Below are 21,389 nucleotides of genomic sequence, written 5' to 3'. Positions count from 1 at the left end.
CTTTTTATTTGTTCTGTTGGCATGACACTTGATGTAAGAAATACAGCCTCATCCCCGAACTCGCCCGAACTCGGAAATAAAAGATGTGTGGTGCCAAATTCTGCTCTGCTGCAGTGACCTGCCTGAGACAGTGGAGTTACTCCAGAGTCACTGAGAGAACTTCTTCTCATTCAGATGTCTTGAGCAGTCTGAACTGTTTCGTCCCATTTGCTGGGAAATTCCTTTTTATCTCCAGCGTGATGCCCATAGACGGGAGAACCGAAATGAAACATGTAGAAACAATTGAGATTTTGCAATCTCCTCTTAAAAAATAATGAAACCACAAAACTTCTCTGACAAAAGTTGAGCAACATTTTACAATAAGTGACAAGTCATTATGGAATGTTCCCTGTTCTCCACTATCATCCCTCTGGACTTCCTGATTTAACCACAGAAGTATTAGCTGATTCTTCACCAACCCCACACACCAGCACTTGCAGACTGCATTTTACTGTTGTCAGAGAAGCAAGGGATTGATACCCCCATACGGTACTTGAGTCCCTCCTAGAGAGGTGTTGCATGCCCATGGCTTCCATTAGCTTCATTGGCAACATATAGCACCTCCCAGCAGGTGTTCAGCATATGTCTCCAATGAGAGCATATTATTAAAGGGTAGGACACAGAGGTGGCATTTCATTTGAAATGCAAAATTGTTAGTAAAGCTACTGGAAATGCCTTCAAGCACATGGAAATAGCATGGGCACCCTAGTATGTTACCCACGCAGTAGATGTGGGGCATTTCTGTGGATTAATGGCATTTTTAGGCGCTAGAGAATGTTTTAAAATCATTGATATTTGTGCTGGGGTTGTTTCCTGCAAGGGGGTAGAAGTGGCTGCAGAGAGTTTCCTTCCAATGGTCATGGGAGGGGAACAGCCTTTCATGCCCATGTTGGGGGATCACTCTAAAACACCAAGACAGAGAGGAGAGGAGGCACTACCGCCTCTCCAGTGCTATGATCAGGGATCGGGGAAGCATTCTGTGTCATGCACCCAAAGTAATTTCCTCTTGCTGGCCTATAAGCCAAGGAGGACCTCATCCTAACATGCACATATGTGAGAGTTGTTCCAGCTCCAGTGCTGTAGAAGTTCCAGTATATGTGTGGTATTTGGTGTCTTCTGCAATTTAAATGACAGTTGTGTAGGAAGCAGCCTTGGAACAGGCAGTCAATATGGTTGATTTATCCAAGTGGAAAAAAAATTATTTCTCCGCAGATGAAAGCGTATCAGCAGGAAAAAGAACTTCTAGAGAAGCAACTGAAGAAACAGGTGTGTGCACCTCTTCAGTACCTTCTGTTTTCCATTCATGAAATGTCTCAAGGCTTCTGAGAGCTAGTAAAAATAAAGCCCCACTTCTAAACGACTGATCTCTCCTCCTTAAGGGCCAGATCCTTCAGCTTTTATCTGTATTGTACCATCAGAGTCACTGGGACTACAGATGAGAGTAAGGGCTGCAGGATAAGCTCTGAAACCACTCCATAATAATAAACTCATAGTAGAGAAAGTTTTCTCTTTGGAACATATATGGAGGTTTTCCATTGAGCAAGCAGGGCTCTCCTTGCAGTATTCTAAATGAAATTTCACTATATCAGAGTTCACTTAGGATGCAATTCATGCATTTACAGAAGACCAGCACAATGCCTGTGTACTCGATAAGAATGTTTCGTTGTGTTAACTCTGGCCCAAATTAATTCAATAAGGGGTCTGATTGATTTGCTGATGTTTGTGAGAGTTCACGGCACGTGCAAAGTACTTATGTAATTGGGCCAATTTGTGAGGTGCTGACTCCAGCTTTTAATCCTTTTTGTTTGGTTCAGTCAGTTCTTACCAAGACTATTTCCATTGACATTGGTGGGCTTCATTAAAGCCTCAGCAAAAACTGAGGACCTCAAGATTTGGCTCAGTCCTGTCCATGTTATTCATTAACTAGGTTGCATGGTATGTAAGTCTGCATGTGGTTAGTATTGTTTGAACAGTGAGTGTTGCTACAAGAGATAAAAATGTCATTTGGTGCCAGATAACAGTGTGCTTGCAAGGTAGATATCAAATACTTTATCCAAAAGAAACATTTCAAGGGGCTTTGACAGAGATGTATTTGTTTATCCGCATTCAGAATAGATTAAAATAGAAGCCTTGTAGCCAGTTGTGGGTCTGGACCATTCTTTGCTATCAGTGCTCACGGATTAACTTGTATTGGCATTCTGTTTGATCCACATGTGCAGGTAGTATCACTTTTTTTTTGGGTGCGGTCAATTTTTATTTTCCTACAGACAAAAGACCTCCCTGTGTCATCTGAGAGGTGCTGCTTCTCTCCTCCGGTGTTCCTTCCACCTTGTGTTAATTATGGAAACTGTGGATTAGTTTTCCACTGCCAAGATCCTCGAGTACACATGGCATCACGGGGTATGCATGATCAGCAACAGCACCCTGTGAGTAGAATTTGTCACTTAACGTTTTGCAAATCTTAGAACTTGGCAACCATACATGACTGCTGTGATGCTTTCAGTGATTCATCCAGGCTTGGTTGTGTCTCTTTCAGCCAGCTTGATTCTCTCTCAGGCCATTTCAGGATCCTGATGAAAATTTTCCTGCATGTCTTCAAAGCTGCCTGTGGATTTGAGCCAGCCTTGTGCGTGATTTCTGCTCCGTCTTTCTCCCTGCCTCTCTCCACACAAATGACCAGTCTTCATTTAATAAGTCCTGCTGTATTTTTTCTCATGAGATATAGGCTGACTCTTGATTCCACACTTGAAAACATCTTTTCTCTCTTTGCTGTGTCTGTTTTCTTCTATCATTTTTCATATTCAATTTGCAACTCTATATCCCCTTTTCTGCTTCCTTGAGAAAAATCTGTGGAAGTCGGCTAAAGGGGAAGGTAAATCCCTGGAAGGGATTTTTCTCCGTTTCTTGAGCGTGCTCTGAATGGTGCTGGGGGCAAGATCAGTCCCCGCAAGGCCCAAAGGTTAAAAGATATTTTTTCTCCTCTGCCTCTTTGATCTCTGACATACTTGATCTCAGTCTGAATTTTACCATTAAAACTAACCCTTGCAAGTTTTGCACAATTTATGCTTTCTCTGAATAGAGAGAAATAATTAAAACCTTTAGAAATGCATTTATATATAATTTTCCGAAGGAAAGGGGTATTGTTTTACCTTTTGATTTTAATTAGGAAATATATAATAATTAATTTTTATGCCAGAAGTTTGATTAGACTTGCGCTATCATTTTAGATCAATTCAGAATCTCATCACAAGTCATTTCTATACTGCATCATGGATAACCTGTATTTATAATATGAATTTGTTCCCTGAAATATAGAGCATGTCTCAAGGCATTGAAAACAAAGAACAGTGACCACAAAGGTCCAAACTCTGGTCCTGTTGAAATCCAATGTGATTATTTTGTTGACTTGTGTGAATTGGCTTAAGTATTCAACAAATATTTATTATGTCAAATTTTCCTGTCTTATGCAGTGAATCACCATATTTATTTGGACAGCCTGCTTGACTCTCATGTGGTTTTGTCATTCATGAGTAATGTAGCCATCCCATAATCGGGATGACTTTGTACAACACCGCTATCATATCCTCTCCATAGCATGCAAACTTTTTTATGTGAAGAGATGAACTTGTAACAAGTTACATAACTAATATTTAGTGATACCTTGGTCCAAGATAGCCTTGTTTAAATTGGGACTACTTGAGGAGTAAGGAATTACTTAACATGAGCAATAGTGGCCAAACCTGGCCCTAAATTATTTTTGAAAATATGTAATTTTTCAAGAAACATTTTTATTGTAAAACCATATTGTATTACATTTAAAACAAGAAATTAAAATGTCTACTAATTTAAAAATCATATACTTATGTATATAATGTTACATAGTAAATTGTGTTTATTACTTAGGCGATTACATCTTAACTTTGCAAAATGTGTTTCTTCTTCAAACAGAAGAAATATGAGGAAAATTGGGGGCAAGTACCTCATTTGTGTGTTAGAAATACAATTATCATTTGGTTTACAAAAGTTGAAAATAGTCTGAACTCAGTCTCAGATTATTTTGGCTTTTTTCCTTGCACTTTGTCATCTGTTTTTCTAATTGTACAAGGACTCCCTGGATTTATAAACTTTGTCAGTGCTAACGATATATTGAGGAGGCGGAGTCCATTTCTGACTGTTGCTTTTAAGTTCTCATCTTTGTTTTTTGAGTTTTCTTTGAAATTCTTTTCTTATGTGAGCATAATACCTCTCTTAGCTCTTTAACTCCTGGAGCAGTTTGTTAGTGAAGAAGAAATACATTGGAACTTAATGAGTGTCTTGATTTAAGTAATACTGTGCATTTACTCTGTTTCTGAATGTTCACCTATTTTGCATCTTCCTTTTTGTTTCTATTGAAAATTTTAAAGGAAATATTTATACTTGGTCTGACTTGAAATATGGCTCTCTTCTGGCCTTGGTTCTCTTTCAACGAAAGAGAAAAGAAGAAGTAGTGAATTAGAGAACTGCGTGTGCATTATAAACTGACTAGAGTAAAGCTCTTAAGCACAAGCTTAACTTGAAGTCAATTGGACTGTTAAGTGTGTCCTTAGGTGCTTTGGCTTAAATTAGTAATTTTTGTGTAAAGTATAGAACATTAGTGCTACTTCCAGTTATAGTAAGACTTCAGGTTCTTTAGGTTTATGGCCACTTCTTGAATAATGTTACATAACTGCAACAGGATTTAGATTTTACTAACCTTAGTCATTATCCATAACAAGAGTCCAATCTTGCAGTTCTAACTTAGGCAAAATTCCTCAGTGAAGTTTCTTTGCAGTGAGGATGGATACACTGAAATTCTCTAGGGGAAAATGGCAACTTAGCTGGAGGGATTCTTGCAAAACAAGGACCATAGACCATAGAAATTACCTTTCCAATTAATTAATTGAGGGTGGTGATCTATGGCATTTCACAGCTATCCCTTATCTGTTTGAAGCTAGACAGAAAGTTTGACACTGCTCCAACTGAGGTTAGAAAGCTTTTGAAAATGCTCAAATACATGAGGGCTTAATCCTAATTTAGAAAACAGTTTAATAAAATGGTCTCTGAGAAATAATGGACAGGTAGTTATTTACCATATTTTGTGTTTAAAATAAAGAAATTTTCCCTGCTCCCCGTGATAAATGTGGAGAAATTTTCAAAGCAATATCCTTGTCTTTATTTATTTGTATTACAGAAATGCCTAGCAGCCCAATTTAGGGACACAGGATACATCTACACTGCGTGCATATTTTGAAATAAGCTATTCCGGAATAGTTATTCCAAAATAGCTTATTTTAAAATAGCATGTCTGCACTGCAGGGAAGCCTCAAAATTAGCCCAGGCAGGCTTCCCTAATGTAGATGTGCTATGTCGATTTAGAGCCCCTGGAGGCATTGGGGAGGGATAACTTAGAATGGCTCTGGTGAGGGGCTGTTTCAAAATAGCAGCAGTGGAGCATCTACACATGCCTTATTTTGAAATAGCTATTTCGGAATAGGCGTTATTCCTCATAGAATGAGGTTTACAGATTTTGGAATAAGCCATCCATTATTTCAGAATTATTTCGTAATAACAGCATGGCTGTGTAGATGCTGGCATTATTTCAAAATCATGCTAGTTATCTCAAAATAATGGTGCAGTGTAGACACACCCTGAGACCCAATCTTGGTATTGTCCTCTTGTAGAAAAGAAGTTAAACATAATTTCCCTGACCTACAACATATTCAAGATAGCATGTGATGCTATCTAATGTGATAGATACATTGATCTAACTCTGTAGAAGGACTGAGTAGTACAGCTCTAAAATAGTGTTAAAAACCAATGCTGACCAACTTTGCACACTTTCACATTGGAACAGCTTCACCTGTTATGTCAAAGCATTCCATTCTCTTAGCTTCTTAATTGCTTGCATTGGTCCTACTTTTCCTTTTTTTTTAAAAATGTTTAAAAAGTTTGCAGGCCTATTTCTATTTCCCTGACTTCTCACTCCCTGACTTCTCACTCCCTATCTGCAGTTTTCATAAGATTGTTGAAAATTTGATTTGTTGATGTTACTAATGTTGGCTTTGATTTGTGGCATTTAGAAAAGTTTATGCCACTGTTTATACTGTGCACGGCATTCAAACACATGTTAGAAAAAAAAATGAGCTGAAAAGCTCAACCAGTAGAAATTGAGAGCTAAATCTTTTTTTTTTTGTAAATTGCTTTTGTATGACTAATAAAAAGCTACACAGCATAATTATATTTTTAACATACCACTATTCTTTTGTTTGAAGTGTCTATGAAGTCCATATTGCTGTAATAATGTTTTATTGTTTTGTGCAGCCAGACTATCAGTGGTATGTTCCGGACCAGTTTCCGCCAGATGTGCAGCACAAGGCAAATGGTAAGACAACAGCTGTACTGAACATACTGTGAATTCACTTTTTTTAATGAGACCTTTTTAGTAAACTTTCATATGTAGATGTTGCATACTTGCTTTAAGGCTCTACTTTATAAGGCTGCAGTTGACACACAGGACAGAGGATGTAGGTTCTACTGGGTGCCATCTATGCTAAAGGTTTCAACTTCATTGTGATCCTTAAAACATTCTTTTTATAATGTATATTACAGAATTGTATAAATGCCACATTGAACTCCCAGAGATGGCCTTTAGAGCATCTGATGCCCCCATTAACATGAAATAAGAATAATGCTGAGCTCAGGGTGAGAAATAAAGCAGGTTCTAACCGTTATCTCTGTTAACAAAAGGCAAGATCCCTCTCCCCCCCCGCGACATAGAAAAGATACAGATTGAAATGTCTGCTTGTTGGCTTGAGTGACAGAGACATTAATGTCACCTGATGATGCACAAAATAAGGCCTAGAACTGGTCCCCGAATGGTTGAAGTTGCTAGGTACTTAGCCAGTATCAATTATTAATGGCACTTGAAGACAAATGAGCATATTCTTTATTTTCAAAAGATGAGGTTTGATGTGCAAAATTAGGATCCCGATTTGAAACCACACAAAGGTATGCATCTATGAATTTTGATTCTGATCATTATAGAGATTAGGGCTGGCTGGGAGGGAGGATGAGGGGGAAGAATACTGTTTTGAATTCCAAGTCCCCTTTTCTTCCCTTTCACTTTACAAACTTTCGGGTTGTTTTGCTAATCCCCATTTTCTTCAAGGTGACCTCTCAAGTGACTTACACCATTCTGAGCTGTGAAGTTAAATTTATACTGCTATGTATTGCATAGTGTCCCTGCACGTATCCGTCTGCAGTGTGTATGGATAGCATAGGTCATGACACAGATAATTATTAAGTCTATCTTGCAGTATCCAAGTGGGAAGCTATATGGCCACTTGTTCTCCAGCAGTTACATGGAGGAGATGCAGTGCACGAAATCAGCACCATCTGTTAAAATGTATGGACTCCTTCCCTAAAGCATGAGGCAGCCTGAGGCTTCGATGGGGTGAGAGGGAATGGAATGCTGAGCTCAGGGCAGAGAGCAAGGAGATGGAATTAGTTTATGGCGTCTTCCCTTTTAAACCTATAGGAATTGACTGCACAGAAGGATACTGATGGTATCATACCCCAGCTCTCCATGTTGTGAACACATGAGAGCGGAGGTTGGGAACAACTGCAGATGAAGTTCTGTGTGAAGTTCAGTATGTTTCTACTGTAGGATCTGAGGAATGCCCCTCTTCTTTCTATCCACCCATTTCTTCCTTTGTGTCCTTGAGTGTGCTTCTGACTCTCCCATGTCTAAAAAGCTCTTTTAAAGCCAAGTTGCCTGTGTGTTCCACCACTAGTGATGGAAAGGGGCCAAGCCCACCCGCTTACACAGGAAAATCAGTTGGAAACTCAGTGAGTTGAAACGTACAAGGAGCATTCGCCCTCTCTCCTCGTATACCGCCAGCTGCAGCAAAAGTGCATAATTTTGACCTATTGTATATAATTAATCTGTAACTTTAGAGAAATGATAAGCATAGAAAGGGCTGCAGTGAGCCACTGCGGGTTGCATTTTTGATAGTCAAAGCCATTAATATTAAGGAAGCCCTGAATTTGGGGGTGCTTATTACAAACTGATTTCTCTTAAGAGCGACTACAGTTAAAGCTAATTGTCTTTTTTTTTTAAAGTTTTGGAAAGACACTGAATTTTGAAATTCAAAAAATGAATTGGGGAGGAGGAGAACCGAAGGAAACACAGAAATATTCAGTTGTCCCCTTTTGTCTTCTCTCATTTTGGACCATCTGAGTACAATAATGTTTATACATTCATTCACAATGTAGTTAGCAGAATTTCAGAAGGATCATTTATCCTAGCTTGGATATGCCCAGTTAGGTCATAAACCTAACCTGATGTGTTAATGATTTTTCTCCTAAATTAGTGCTTAAAAATTATGGCACCATAGAAAAAAGATTTAAAAAGGTAACAAATCAGTGTGATATCACAAGGCAGGTTTTTTTCCAAAAGAATCTATCCCTGGATTGATGTTATAGGGCCAAATCCTTTAGTCTTTCTAAGCAGACCAGGGAGACGCGGAGCAAAGCCGCGGAGGACGCGGGCAGCGGGATCGCGGCGTGTCTGGGCGGTCCCGCTGCCCGCATCCTCCGAGGCTTTGCTCCGCGTCTCCCTGGTCTGCTGGGGGGGCCCCCCCCAGCAGACCAGGGAGACACGAAGCAGCTTTTCTCGCCTTGGAGGACGCGGGCGGCGGGACCGCCCAGACGCACCGCGGTCCCGCTGCCCGCGTCCTCCAAGGCTTTGCTCCGCGTCTCCCTGGTCTGCTGGGGGGGTCCCCCCCAGCAGACCAGGGAGACACGAAGCAGCTTTTCTCGCCTTGGAGGACGCGGGCGGCGGGACCGCCCAGACGCACCGCGGTCCCGCCGCCCGCGTCCTCCGGGGCGAGAAAAGACCCATTCGTAACTACAGATCCGACGTAAGTCGGGGACTGCATGTACTCTATCAATATGGCTATAGGTAGTGGAACATGAAAGAGTCTGATCCAAAAATCCCTGAAGTAAAGCTGCATGATGAATGGATTTTTCAGTTCAATGAGGGTTCTGAAAAATCAAAAATAAAATAAAATTTTGGTTTTAGGTGGAGCTTGAAATTTTTCAAAATATCTGAAAAATCTAATCAAATTTTATTTTGGAGCAACCGAAATGATTTTAGATTTTGAGTTTTTTGAGGGGTGTGTGTGTGTGTGGGGCGGGGGTGTTAAAATAAAATTGAAGGAAATATATAAATAAAAGACGTTGCAGGTCGAAGCCACCAAAACATTTCTTTATGAAAATGTTGAAATGTTTCTCCTCTTATGGGAGAGAGAAAAAAAACCAGATCAGCTTGGTGAAAGCAACATGAAATTGTTTTTAAAAAAAAAAAAAAAAAAAAAAAAAGATGTTGCCAAATCTCCATTGTTTTTTTTTCTAATCCAAAAAAATAAATTCAGCTGAAAAACTTTGTCCAGCTCTGTATTGAAATTGATGGGAGTCTTTATTTTGGCTTCAGTGGACTTTGGACCAGGCCCTAATGTTTACACAAAGTATTCTATATGCGTAGTTTGCCATAAAGCCACTGAAGTTGCAAAGGCAAACATCAGAGCTGGGAGGCAGTGGCCTGTATATAGTTCTATTCTTAGGATTTAGGGGGTTCTACTCAGTACTATTAAACTGGTGCCCCTATGCCCAATGGCAGTGGGGAGGAGGCGCAGGAAACTCTTTTTTAGCGATGTGATTTTTATAATCTTCAGCAACACACTAACAAAATATTTAAATGGACATCCTGTAGATTAACACAGTATATTCAGAAACTGACAGCATATACCTGAGGTTGACAAATGCCTGTTAAATTGCTTCATTTCCACTTGAAGCGTGCGCACGCACACACACTTTAATAGTGTGTTTCTAACCTTGCCTCCTTTTAACATTGCTGCCATTCCCTCATCCCATCCATACACACTGCTCTGCCAATAGTGCCTCAATGCCATGTTTTTCTGCCTTTCATGAACACATTCTTGGTCTCTTCCTGGTGTATAGAACCCCTTTTCTGAACTGAGCGTGTCTGCAAAGCCATTATACTCTCTCGTTTGAAGACCAGCTGCTTTTGCAAAAAAATGCTGTTGTCTCCCTAGAGGGGAAAACCTTTGATTGCTAAGTAACAGCATAATCTTACAGGTGTTGTTCCTGTGCTACTTCTCCTTATTGTTTTGTTAATCCCCTAGTCATGTCCTGCCAATCTGGTCTGTAAACTCCTGGGAGCAGGGACCATTATCAAATTCTAGCTTGAGTGAAGTAAATAAGAGCTTTCCAAGTCTTCAGTGGGACCAAGACTTCACCCCATGTTATCTGTGCAAAGGTACCTTGCACATGTGGGGTGCTATTAAAATAAATACTATATGTAATATTTGAAATTTAATTAACACTGGGGGGAGGGTTCTGAGGACTTCATAGGTGAAGTATGAAGAAATAGAACTAGAAAAATGTAGTGAAATTAGGAATAGGAAAATTCCATGGAAACCAGAATCACCCCTGAAATATTTTAATTGCCTGCAGAAATATGGAGCATCTTCTGTTTTCTTTCCCAATCTTGCCCTCATTTTCCTGTTTTTTTTTTTGTTTTGTTTTGTTTTGTTTTTGTTTTCTCCCCTCATCTGCAGACAACTTGTCTCTCTTTCGGTAGAGTTAGCAGAGGATTGTTTACATGTAGATCTAAGTTGCCACATTTGGCTCTGGCATTGGTTGGGGATTTACAGACAGAGTGTTGATTATTAAACCTCACTTTTCATTAACCTCCTGTTTATTTTAATCAGGATTGTATTCCCCAGCTGTTTCATATAACATGGTGTTTCACACACAAGGGAGATTTGGCTATATGTAAAGTGCCTGTTGCTGTTTAATGCTACTACAATCTGCTGAACTAGTTGGTTTTGGGTAAGCTGTCAGTCTCTCTGTATGCTCTCCAACCCTTAAGTGCTTGTGTACTGAAGTGCTTAAGCCTTAAAGCTGTATGCTGCAGAGCCAGCTGGTCTGGAGGAAGCTGGTTGGCTGAGTGTATGTACGTTAACCCTTAAATCTTTAAGAGTTCGGTGCACGAGGCTGTCACGTAGAGCCAGTTATCCCCAGAGCAGCCCAAACTGGCTGGCCATGACTGGGGAGAGCTGTTGTCAGCCTTAAAAAGCTGAACTCCATTGGGAGGACCTGAATACAGATTTTGAAGTCTGCAGCAGGAGCATGCTTGATCATCTCCAAACATCCGTCCCCAATTATTCAAAGGGTTTCAACTGTCTCATGAAAATTTGATATGCCCTAGAGTGCTGCAGAGTCCCAAACCAGTGATGGTGGGTGTATAAAGGGGTATTTATGTCTAACAGTGTGTAACCACCACCAGGCACATGTGAACCTGGGATCTCTGAAGCAGAGTATAAGAGCCTCTACCCTCTGAGCTAAAAGCCAGCTGGCTCCCAGCCCATGCTGTAGAGGTCTCTTGATCTTAGCTGTTTCTGTGGTCTAGGTACCACTTGCATTGCTCAGTAACCACACTTGTGTCTACACTGGCCCCTTCTTCGGAATAGCCATGCTAATTTAGAACTTTGGAATAGGGAAATGCGCGGGGGATTTAAATATCCCCCGCGGGATTTAAATAAACATGGCCGTTTAAATAAAGCCCTATTCCGGAGGATCTCTTATTCCTACTTGAATAAGAGTGTCCAGACTTGAAAGTAGGAATAAGAGATCCTCCGGAATAGGGCTTTATTCTGGAGGATCGCGCCAGTCTGGACGCTCTTTTCCGGCTTTTCCCCAAGCCGGAAAAAAAGTGGCGGCCATGTGTATTTAAATCCCCTGAGCATTTCCCTATTCCAAAGTTCTAAATTAGCATGGCTATTCCGAAGAAGGGGCCAGTGTAGATGTAGCCTTAGTGTGTGGGTTACAAGTGTATATATTCTTTGTATTTTATTTATCTTCAGACTACTTAATAGTGAACAATTAAGTTACTTTGTAAAACTGTGCCTGCAGCTTTAGGTATTTTAATGTAGATATTATTCACCCAGAAATTGTCTCAGTAGGCCCTAGAGGTTAGAAAAATATCCTCCAAAAAAGTTTAAGAACTAAGAGACTGCGTAGGCCGCCTCTAGCTGCAGGCTATGGAAGTAGTTCAGACACTTGAAGCCTAATTTTTTTAAATGTACAATGAATGTTTGTTTTTCTCCTTTTTTATGGTGTATTTAATGACTCATTGGCTCTTGTACAACTGCAGGTTAGCTTTTTTTTTTTTTTTTTTTTTTTTAAGGCACCCGCTGTTGCTTCTAGTAGTCTGGTAAGAAACACCAAGCTGTACCCAAGGGTAAAGTCGTGAGGCCATGCTTATGCACTTTGGGAGGAAACATGGTGTATGTTTACAGGCACCTAAGTGATTTACTTCCAGAAGTCTTACAGAATGCAACAGAATCCAGGGCTATATAAGACATTTAGTTGCAATTGGAAAAGTGTGGACAACACTAATGTTTATTGGTTCTAAATCACGTTTTCTTCCTCTTCATATTTATAAAGATTCAGATTTTACCTTTCTCCCACTATAATACAAATCATACGCACATTGAGGATGGGCGACAATTTCTGTTTCCTCAAATATCAGAAGGCGGTTGGGGGTTTTTTGGTTTTTGTTTTCTAATTTTGATTTAAAAATCCACCTTCAACTTAAGAGCACTGAAGATTCCCCACTGTTTCAGCTGAACACCAGTTGGAGATGACCACTGAGAAAGTATGATACAAAATGTAAACAATAGTATGGTTTTAAATACTAGCAGTCCAAACTCCACAACAGGATGTTCCAATACATACTCACTTCTGCTTTGCTGTCAATAAATGGTTGAGTCTATTTTAAATAGCTTCAGATATGTTGATAAGCTAATATTAAATTAGATTGAAGACACTGGGAAAATCTTGAGACATTTTATAGTAACTTGTTTCTCTCTGATTTACATAGTGCGTTCATATGGCAGTGTTAATACTGACCTTTCAGTAATATACTATAAATACACAGATGTTAGATCCTTTCCTGTTAGTTTCATGAAACATTCATTTGCCATGTGGAAATTCCTTTTTCATCCATTATCTAAAGGAGATGCAAAATTAGTTCCATGCCCTTTGTTGACTAATGTAGATGTCACAGCTTTGAAAGTACTGTGTTCATTACTTTAGTCTATCAAAAATACACTATTCTGGTGAGGGGGGGATGACAGACTTTCTGGGCCCTTGGGCAAGGTGTGTGTGTGTCCAGGGGAAGGGCCTCTAGTGGAAGGGGCAAGGCTGCAGCAGCCTACCCTTAGCGCCACCAAGGGCGCCTGCCCCCCACTCTCCCTGCCAGCCTTAGTGCAGCTCAGAGCATGAAGCTTGGGGCTCCAGTGGTGATTTAAAAGGCCGAGGCTCCAGCCGCCACCATAGTGGCAGCAGCAACCAAGAGCCCTGGGCCCTCTTAAATCACCAGCATGCCTGATTCCTGCTTAAGTGAAGGCCCCGTTCCCTCTGTCTCTTTTCACCCCAGCACTTTTTTGGAACATGAAATATTATGGACCAGATTTAGACTCCAGTGCCAATTGCTTTGCACTGCTGAAAAAGCAGCCAGAAAGGCAAACTAAGCAGTTTACCAGGGGATTCTTCTTGTGTAAATTGTGGCAGCTGAACCTCATCACCTTGTCTGTGAAGGGAACATACCTGCAGTGCTCTTGCAGTTGGCTCAACTGCTAGAGTGTCCCTTTGGGGCCATGGGAAATGGGGCATAAATTAGAAACCTCTATGCTGTTCTAACTTATGCCAGGAATTGAAGTGGCCTCCAATAGTCATCAGGATCTGGGGAGACCAAAGGTGGCTTGAGGCCATCATGACCTCAGTTCTACATGAAGCACTGAGAATCTAGCTCTCCCACTATAATTTTCCTCTAACTTTTTAAAAAGTTATAGATACTGACATTTTACAGGCACCTTTGATAAATTGTTTTTATATAAATAATTCTGCTTATAGCATCTAGGTGTTTCACCCTTTTATTAATTACTGAGGATATTAACATGAAAACAGTGGCCTGAATTCCCCACTGCCTTATACATTCTGGCTACGTCTACACTGGCCCCTTTTCCGAAAGGGGCATGCTAATTTTACAGGTCGTAATAGGGAAATCCGCGGGGGATTTAAATATCCCCCGCGGCATTTAAATAAAAATGTCCGCCGCTTTTTTCCGGCTTTTAGAAAAGCCGGAAAAGAGCATCTACACTGGCCCCGATCCTCCGGAAAAAAGCCCTTTTCCGGAGGATCTCTTATTCCTACTTTGAAGGGCTTTTTTCCGGAGGATCGGGCCAGTGCAGACGCTCTTTTCCGGCTTTTCTAAAAGCTGGAAAAAAGCGGCGGACATTTTTATTTAAATGCCGCTGGGGATATTTAAATCCCCCGCGGATTTGCCTATTACGACCTGTAAAATTAGCATGCCCCTTTCAGAAAAGGGGCCAGTGTAGACGTACCCTCTGTGGTTATTTATACCTCTGCAAAATAGGTGTAAAATTCTACTCTTCTGGTAGGGTTTTTGTTCACTTGCCTAGGTATAAATGACTACAAAAACAAAGGGCAACAGAGTTCTTCTGCTTGCATCTTACCTGAAATCATCATTCCTTCTTATGACTAATTCATTTCTGTAGCATTTGCTGCTGATGCTACAGTGTTCAGAAATGGGATTCCGTTCTTCATGCAAATTTGGAGTAACTCTGATTTACATCCGTTTCAGATCAGAATCCAGCCACAGGATTACATGTTTAGACAAATGTCCACAGTAAGAAGAAATAAGGAAAGAAAATATCTCTCTAGCTCTGATCTTGCATTGTCCAGTGTGCAGGTCTGAGGAGCGGGGGACCCAGGAGTCTATCTAGACTAGGTAGAATTAGGCCTAACGAGACCTTTTTTCAAAATGTTTACCATGAGTCGTCGATTGCCTTGTAAATTCTGCTTCTTTTTCTGATTCTGTGGTGTCCTACTATAATACGATCAAAGGTAAAGTGACCCTTCCAGGTATGAGGATAAGTAATCCCCATGGCATGTCAGCTGAACAGAAACTCTGCATGTATGTTTTTACAAATGGAGAAATATTTATCTAATTATCATCCATCCTATACTCATTTAATTTAGCACAGAAACAGAAAATGGCTTCTAGCTATAGGTATTACAAACAGAGGAAGAGTTCTATTATAAAAACCGGGAATTCCCACAATGTTGCCTCTTCATCTCCTGTCATGAATACGTACCTTTTGGATTTGATTTTTCTCTTGTCAGAATGTTCGTACAAATTCTTTCTTCAATTGTGAACCAAAGGGCTAGTGGGTTTTGTGGTTGGCTTCTGAGTAAAGAACTTACTGCAGTTGGATGTCTACTAATGTAAATTTTAGAAGTAAAGACATGTAATATATTGGAGCTGTACACAGGGCCAGCCCACAACATTTTGGCACCTGAGGCGGGGAGCTCAAATTACGCCCCCATGCCCCCTCGCTTGGGCCTAAACTTTGAAAGGTCTAAATTCTCTGGGTCCTAGTGGCGTTCCTCCCCCCCCCCCCCCCCCCACACACACACACACAGTCTGGCACCTGAGGCTGCTGCCTCAGTTTGCCTCATGGTAAGGCCAGCCCTGGCTGTACATTATTCTCTCCTGCCATAGTGAGAACTCAGAATACTTTGGGAGCATTTCCTATTGTTGTCTTAATATTTTGCTTGTAAGTGATGTGCTGTGTGCCTTTTTTCATGTCTTCCTAGCAATATGTTACAACATTTCAGGAACTTCTGCTGAAAGTTCTTCAGAAAGGATGATATGTGTGATGTTGGCAATCCTGTATTTTCCTTTCTGTGGTGACATTTTGTTCACTCTCACTTGCATTATTATCACAGACACATGCTTGAACCACAGATGTGCTAAGAGTTGTTAATACTAGATTTGTCACTGCCTTGTACCTTATGTAGTCTTTTACACTTCTGCAAAGTGGGCATAAACCTCGGCCAAAAGTGAATGACACATTTTATTACCACTTTGCAGAAGTGTGGGGGGTGGTTTTTTTTAAACAACCTACCCTAGATGCAAGGTTGTGGCATTTAGGTCTTGTCATATACTTCTGCATCTGGTATCTGAAAGATGTCACAGTTCACTATGGAAATGGTAACCACTGATCACTATTTAAAATAATGGCATTCCTAACCCATCTTGTTTCTCTTTTGGTTTTCTGTATGCTTGTCGGGACAGTCAGCTTTTGATTATATGGAACTTAAATTCTTTAGGGGGGAAAAAATCAAGAAAAGAAAGGGAAATTAATCACAAGTGGGTTAATATTTTTATTTTAAAACATTTGTATTCATTTACTTGCAGATACTTCCTCAAAGAAAGAAGTTCATCACTGAAAGCATGTGAGCTAGAGAAGTGCAGATGAATTACACATGCTCCCATACCATGAAAGACTGAGAGGCAGTGTGATGTTTCCTTGTAACTTTATTGTTCATTATTTTTGCTTATAGCCCCCATATCTGTCCAGTACATGTTATTTGTATCTGGGTGGTGGTGGTGATGGAGACACAGAATCTACACAAGGATCTTCAAGAACTGATTGAATTATCTGGGGAACCACCACTACCCTTCTTCCTTTTGTGGAAGTTGCTGCCCAGGCTGGCTATAGGGCTTGATAGAAACTTCTTATGATTCAATGTTAAATTGCTGTGGATTAAGAAGATGTTGCATCTGATTTGAATATAAAATGTTTAAGCACATTGATATTGTGATCCAGTGTAAGAATCACAGCCCACTTTATTTAAGTTCTGAAAATCATTTGTTGTGCCATTTTGAATTCTGCTCTCATTTCTTGGAATATATATTTATTGGAATGATAGGAGCACTTTAGAGAAGTGGCTGTCTACTACTGTGTTTGTACAGTGCCTAGTATGAAGGTGGGCCATTTTTAGTTGGTCCTTAGGTGCTTCCGTAATAAACATTTTTACTAATTGTTTGACTGATTAAAATGGCAGTCCTACTCTTTCACAGTTTTTGTATAAAATTGTAATTGTGTTGCATGTTGTCCAATTTTCCATGGTAGACCCTGAACCTGCTCCCATTTAAGTCCTGTCCACTTCTTCCATTGATTTCTGTAACAGAAAGCTTGGGACTAAAGCACGCATAGGTTATTATCATAATTCTGTGTTTGTGCACAAATTTGGGTCAATGGAATATTCATGGAAATATTCCACTGATTTATACTGATAGTGAAAACAAGTTTCTACTTCCAGAGGATTTTAATAATGAACAATGTAAACGTAATTGTCTGACCTTTTGAATTTGATAACACAACAACATTTTTAATTGAATAGTTCTGTTTAAACCATGCAACTTTATAGGAAATCATCATGTCAGATATTTGGCAAATACTGCATGATGTAATCTGCTTACAGTATAACTGCTCTCTCCCTTCATATATTTAAAAGCTTCAGAGGGGTAGCCGAGGTACTCTGTAACTGGAACAACTTAAATACTTTAGCAGCACCTTAAAGACTAATATCTATATGCTTTGTTAGCCTTTAAGGTGCTACTAGACTATTTGTTGTGTCTTTAGTTTTTCATATATTTAGTTAGAATTCTTAGGACTGTTCTCTATCAGAGCCACTACATAGGGGTAAGCCTTGCACCTTAAACAGTAGATCCCATGAAACATCTAATGGATGTTCTTTGTAAATCAGTAGAAATTTCTAAGCGTGAGTCTAATTTCACACCACGCCTTCCTAAATTGTACCAAGGCAGAGTTTTCAAGTGGACCTACCAACCCTCACAGACATATACAGGAGAATTCCCACATTTATAACAATCCATTTTAATTTCCATTTATGTGCAAAGACTTTTGCATTAAAATAATAACCTTTGAAGATTAAATGTTTTCAGCAGTTGAATTCAGACCCAATGGAAAACAATCCCTGGGAAAAGATTTCTCTGCAATTAAATTAATTCCCCCAACCGCTTTGTTTTTTGCATTCAAGGAGACAAATCCCGCCTTATTTGGTCACGCAGACCAAGAGAAACATGACCAAAATCCTAAATTAACCATTCTCTAGAGAATAACTATTTTATCATGATTTTTTAGAAACCAGAGTTGCACTGCAACTTTGTCTGTGGCATAAAAGCCACAGATGAAAAAAAAAAAGTGTCCATTGAAGCTAGAGATGAGGAGCTCTGTCTCTCTGTATGGGTATGAAGCTGGCTTACAGACACTGTAGCAGCAAATAATTTAACTAGCAGACAACTCTTGATTAATGATTTGGCTAATAAGGGTGAGATCATGGAAAATGCTAATGCAATGCCTTAGGAAAATCCAATTATAATGTAACCTAATTCAATTCAGACTCTCAGCAGGTGACCAATGTTCTGAGAAGAATACCCCACGCTTGGCTGTAGTGAATGTTCAAAACAGACGAGCTTCTGTATATCTGGTGTTGCAGCCAACAAACCCCCATTTCATTCACTTCAGCCCTTCTATGAAGGTTGTGTCTTCTGTTTGTGAAACTTATTATATAGTTTGAGGAACCATTATCTGGCCTAAGCAGAGATGACTCAACATGAGTCATTCATACTAAGAAAACAGAGTTTGCAGTGCTAGTGCTAGCTCTACTTTTTTGGTATAGACATGGAGTTTTTAATGGTTGGTTGGCTAGGGCCTGATTTTGCAAACATTTACTTGAACAAATCCCAGTGAAGCTAATTGTGAGGCTTTGTTTCCAATATGGTGTGAGTGGGAGGAAGAGGCCTCTACCTTTTTGTATGCTGCTGCACATGTTCCTCAAATCCAGGTACTGTTTTCCCTCAATTAGTGTGGTCACATTAAAATAGCGTACACCAAAGAACCATTGTTGTTGTTTTTTCTGTTTGATAAACTCTGTGTGTCAGAGAGAGAGGGAATCAGGGTGGGGAACATTTTTTGGGCTGGGGGGCCATGGATCCACAGAAAAATCATTCGAGGACCACGTACAAGTGGCTCCAGACTGAGAAGGAGACAGACATTCCCTCCATTTCCCTCGCACACCAGAGCCTTAGTCTTGGGGCTGGATCCAGGCAAGCCAGGGGTCTTATCCAGATTCCCCCAGTCCTGATTTAGAGTAAACCTACTGAGATTGATTTTCTGCAAAATTGTCTCCAGGTCCAGTCCTTCGTCCGGTCTGGATAACAGCTTCTCTTTCTTTAGACAATTATTCCACCTTTTATCAGATCTTCTGTTACTTTCAGTCAATAGTTTTCTTTCCCAATGTCATCCTATTTCTCCATTTTTCACTTTCTCACTTAGTTTTCTCCAACTTACTTGTATTACATCAGTGGATATGGGGACCAAGCATACAATGAAAGCATGTGGCATACTTTTGTGGCAGGCTTTTTTTCAGAAAGGTGTCTGTTGGAAATTGCTTGATATGTTAGAATAAATTCGAGAGAAGGGAGATGAATGGGCAACATAAAGAATTGAGTTAGTGTTGACATCTGGCAATAATAAAAAATTGCTAAAAAGTAATTTTCTTTTAATACTGAATAAAAAACTTTATTAGAATAAGGAAATGAGTATTCATCACTGAAACTACTACCTCTCTCTGCTTCACTGTAGAGCTGCTTCTTCACAATCTTTCTTAGCCCCCTCACTCTTCTCTTTCTGCATAAGAGTTAAAGAAACAGTGTACACACTTTCCAAATGCAGATAATAAATACAGCACACCACATGGGGCTGCAGTTTTATCAGGTATGTGTAATTATGTATTCTATATAATATTCTATACTTGAATACCTTGTGATGTGGTGTAAAAGTTTTCCTGGGCATAAACTTGTGATGGCTGTATTACTCATTGAATAATTTCCAGCCTTCACTTTAGGCTATACTGTAGTTTAGGGATGAAGAAATATTTTTGTCAGGTTAATTAAGAAAAGGGTGGGAAGTGTTTGAAGTTGCTTAGAAGTTCTGAATACTAAAATAGGTGTCTGGGGGTATAGATTAATGAAAAGAGCCTGGTCAAGACAGTGAAAGGCACCTGATATGTACAGTTTGTCTCATGAGTCTGCACACAGTAATGCAAATATGACAACCTACGTGGGCAGTTCTGCAAATGTGAAAAGAAAAACTTGAACCACTTTACTCTTCCCCCTTTGAACTCATTCATGGGTTTTCCTGCTTTCCACATCAGTCTACATAATGTCTTTAACATTTTTACCTGCTAAGCACCCTTTTCCTTCCTCCTCCCAATCTCCCTTTAAACCTCACTTCCAGGAATCTTCCTTTGCTCTCCTGCACCTGCACTGATCTTTATTCATGTTCTATCTTATCTATTTTAATCCATCTGGGTGCAGGGGTTTGAGCACCTTCTGGGATTGGGGCTTTCTACCTATTTGAAGAACAGAACTGGGTGGTATTCTCCATTGTGTAAAGTGTTATATTGCTATGTAAATGGCCATTAATTATAGCAAGAGTGCTTTCAAGCAGCTTAGCGACTAAGATCTTATTGTCTGTGAAAACAGTAATTTATTCTACCCAGTGAATTAAAAACGAGTTTACACATGAGTTACATAGGCATACTGGCAAAAAAAATATTCTATTCTAGGACCATGTTGTATAACAGCCATGAGTCTGAGGTGCTCTTGATGATACAAAACTTTGAGATACTAGGAGTATGAAGGCCATGTAAAAACTTTAGTGTAAACATTAGCAAGAGTTTGGCATCACATCAACACGATTTATGATAAATTAGAGCTCAGCCTCCTTAGCTCCTATTTGTTTCTTACCTTCCCTTGATAAGCGACAGGTTACACTGTTCAGCTCACCCTTCTCCCCACCCTGTAGTGCATTTACAATATGCCTTTACTTTGGTCAAAATAATCCTTAAGAGTATGTCTACACAGCAAAGTTATTTTGAAATAACAACCGTTATTTCAAAATAACTTTCCTAGCATCTACACAGCCAAACTGCTATTTCAAAATTAGTTTGAAGTAGCGGAACGTTTATTTTGAATTTGGTAAACCTCATTCTACGAGGAATAACACCAAATTTGAAATAGCTAGTTCAAAATAAGTGCTGTGAAGATGCTTATTTCAAAATTGGGGGCCTCCAGCCCTTCCCAGGGTGCCCTGGTGGCCACTCTGTGCACAACCAGGAAAACTTCCTCTCCTCTCCCCCAGCCCCGGAGCCCTTAAAGGGGTAGACTCTGGCCACAGTGCCTGTGCCAACTCCAGGCCTGCCAACACAGAGCCAGCAGTCACTGCCCCATACCCAGTAGCCCTACCATGAGCCAGGCAGACAGTGCCAGCCAGCCCTCCACTGCT

The 21,389-nt window shown here is 40.1% G+C and overlaps 1 protein-coding gene across 1 annotated transcript in view; it reads left to right on the top strand.

The window, feature by feature from the left end:
• Nucleotides 1-19,807, top strand: part of TNIP3 (TNFAIP3 interacting protein 3) — a 68,719-nt gene extending 48,912 nt beyond the window's left edge. Inside the window, exons 10-13 of the mRNA XM_006125584.4 lie at nt 1,252-1,305; nt 2,307-2,465; nt 6,379-6,439; nt 16,430-19,807. Of these exons, the coding sequence (XP_006125646.3) occupies nt 1,252-1,305; nt 2,307-2,465; nt 6,379-6,439; nt 16,430-16,461 (306 nt within the window). The 3' untranslated portion in view covers nt 16,462-19,807. The remainder of the gene's footprint in view (nt 1-1,251; nt 1,306-2,306; nt 2,466-6,378; nt 6,440-16,429) is intronic.
• Nucleotides 19,808-21,389: the final 1,582 nt, after the last annotated feature.

This window comes from Pelodiscus sinensis, chromosome 5, assembly GCF_049634645.1.
Source record: "Pelodiscus sinensis isolate JC-2024 chromosome 5, ASM4963464v1, whole genome shotgun sequence".
Taxonomy (NCBI): Eukaryota; Metazoa; Chordata; order Testudines; family Trionychidae; genus Pelodiscus; species Pelodiscus sinensis.
This window is presented reverse-complemented; position numbering and strand designations above follow the sequence as displayed.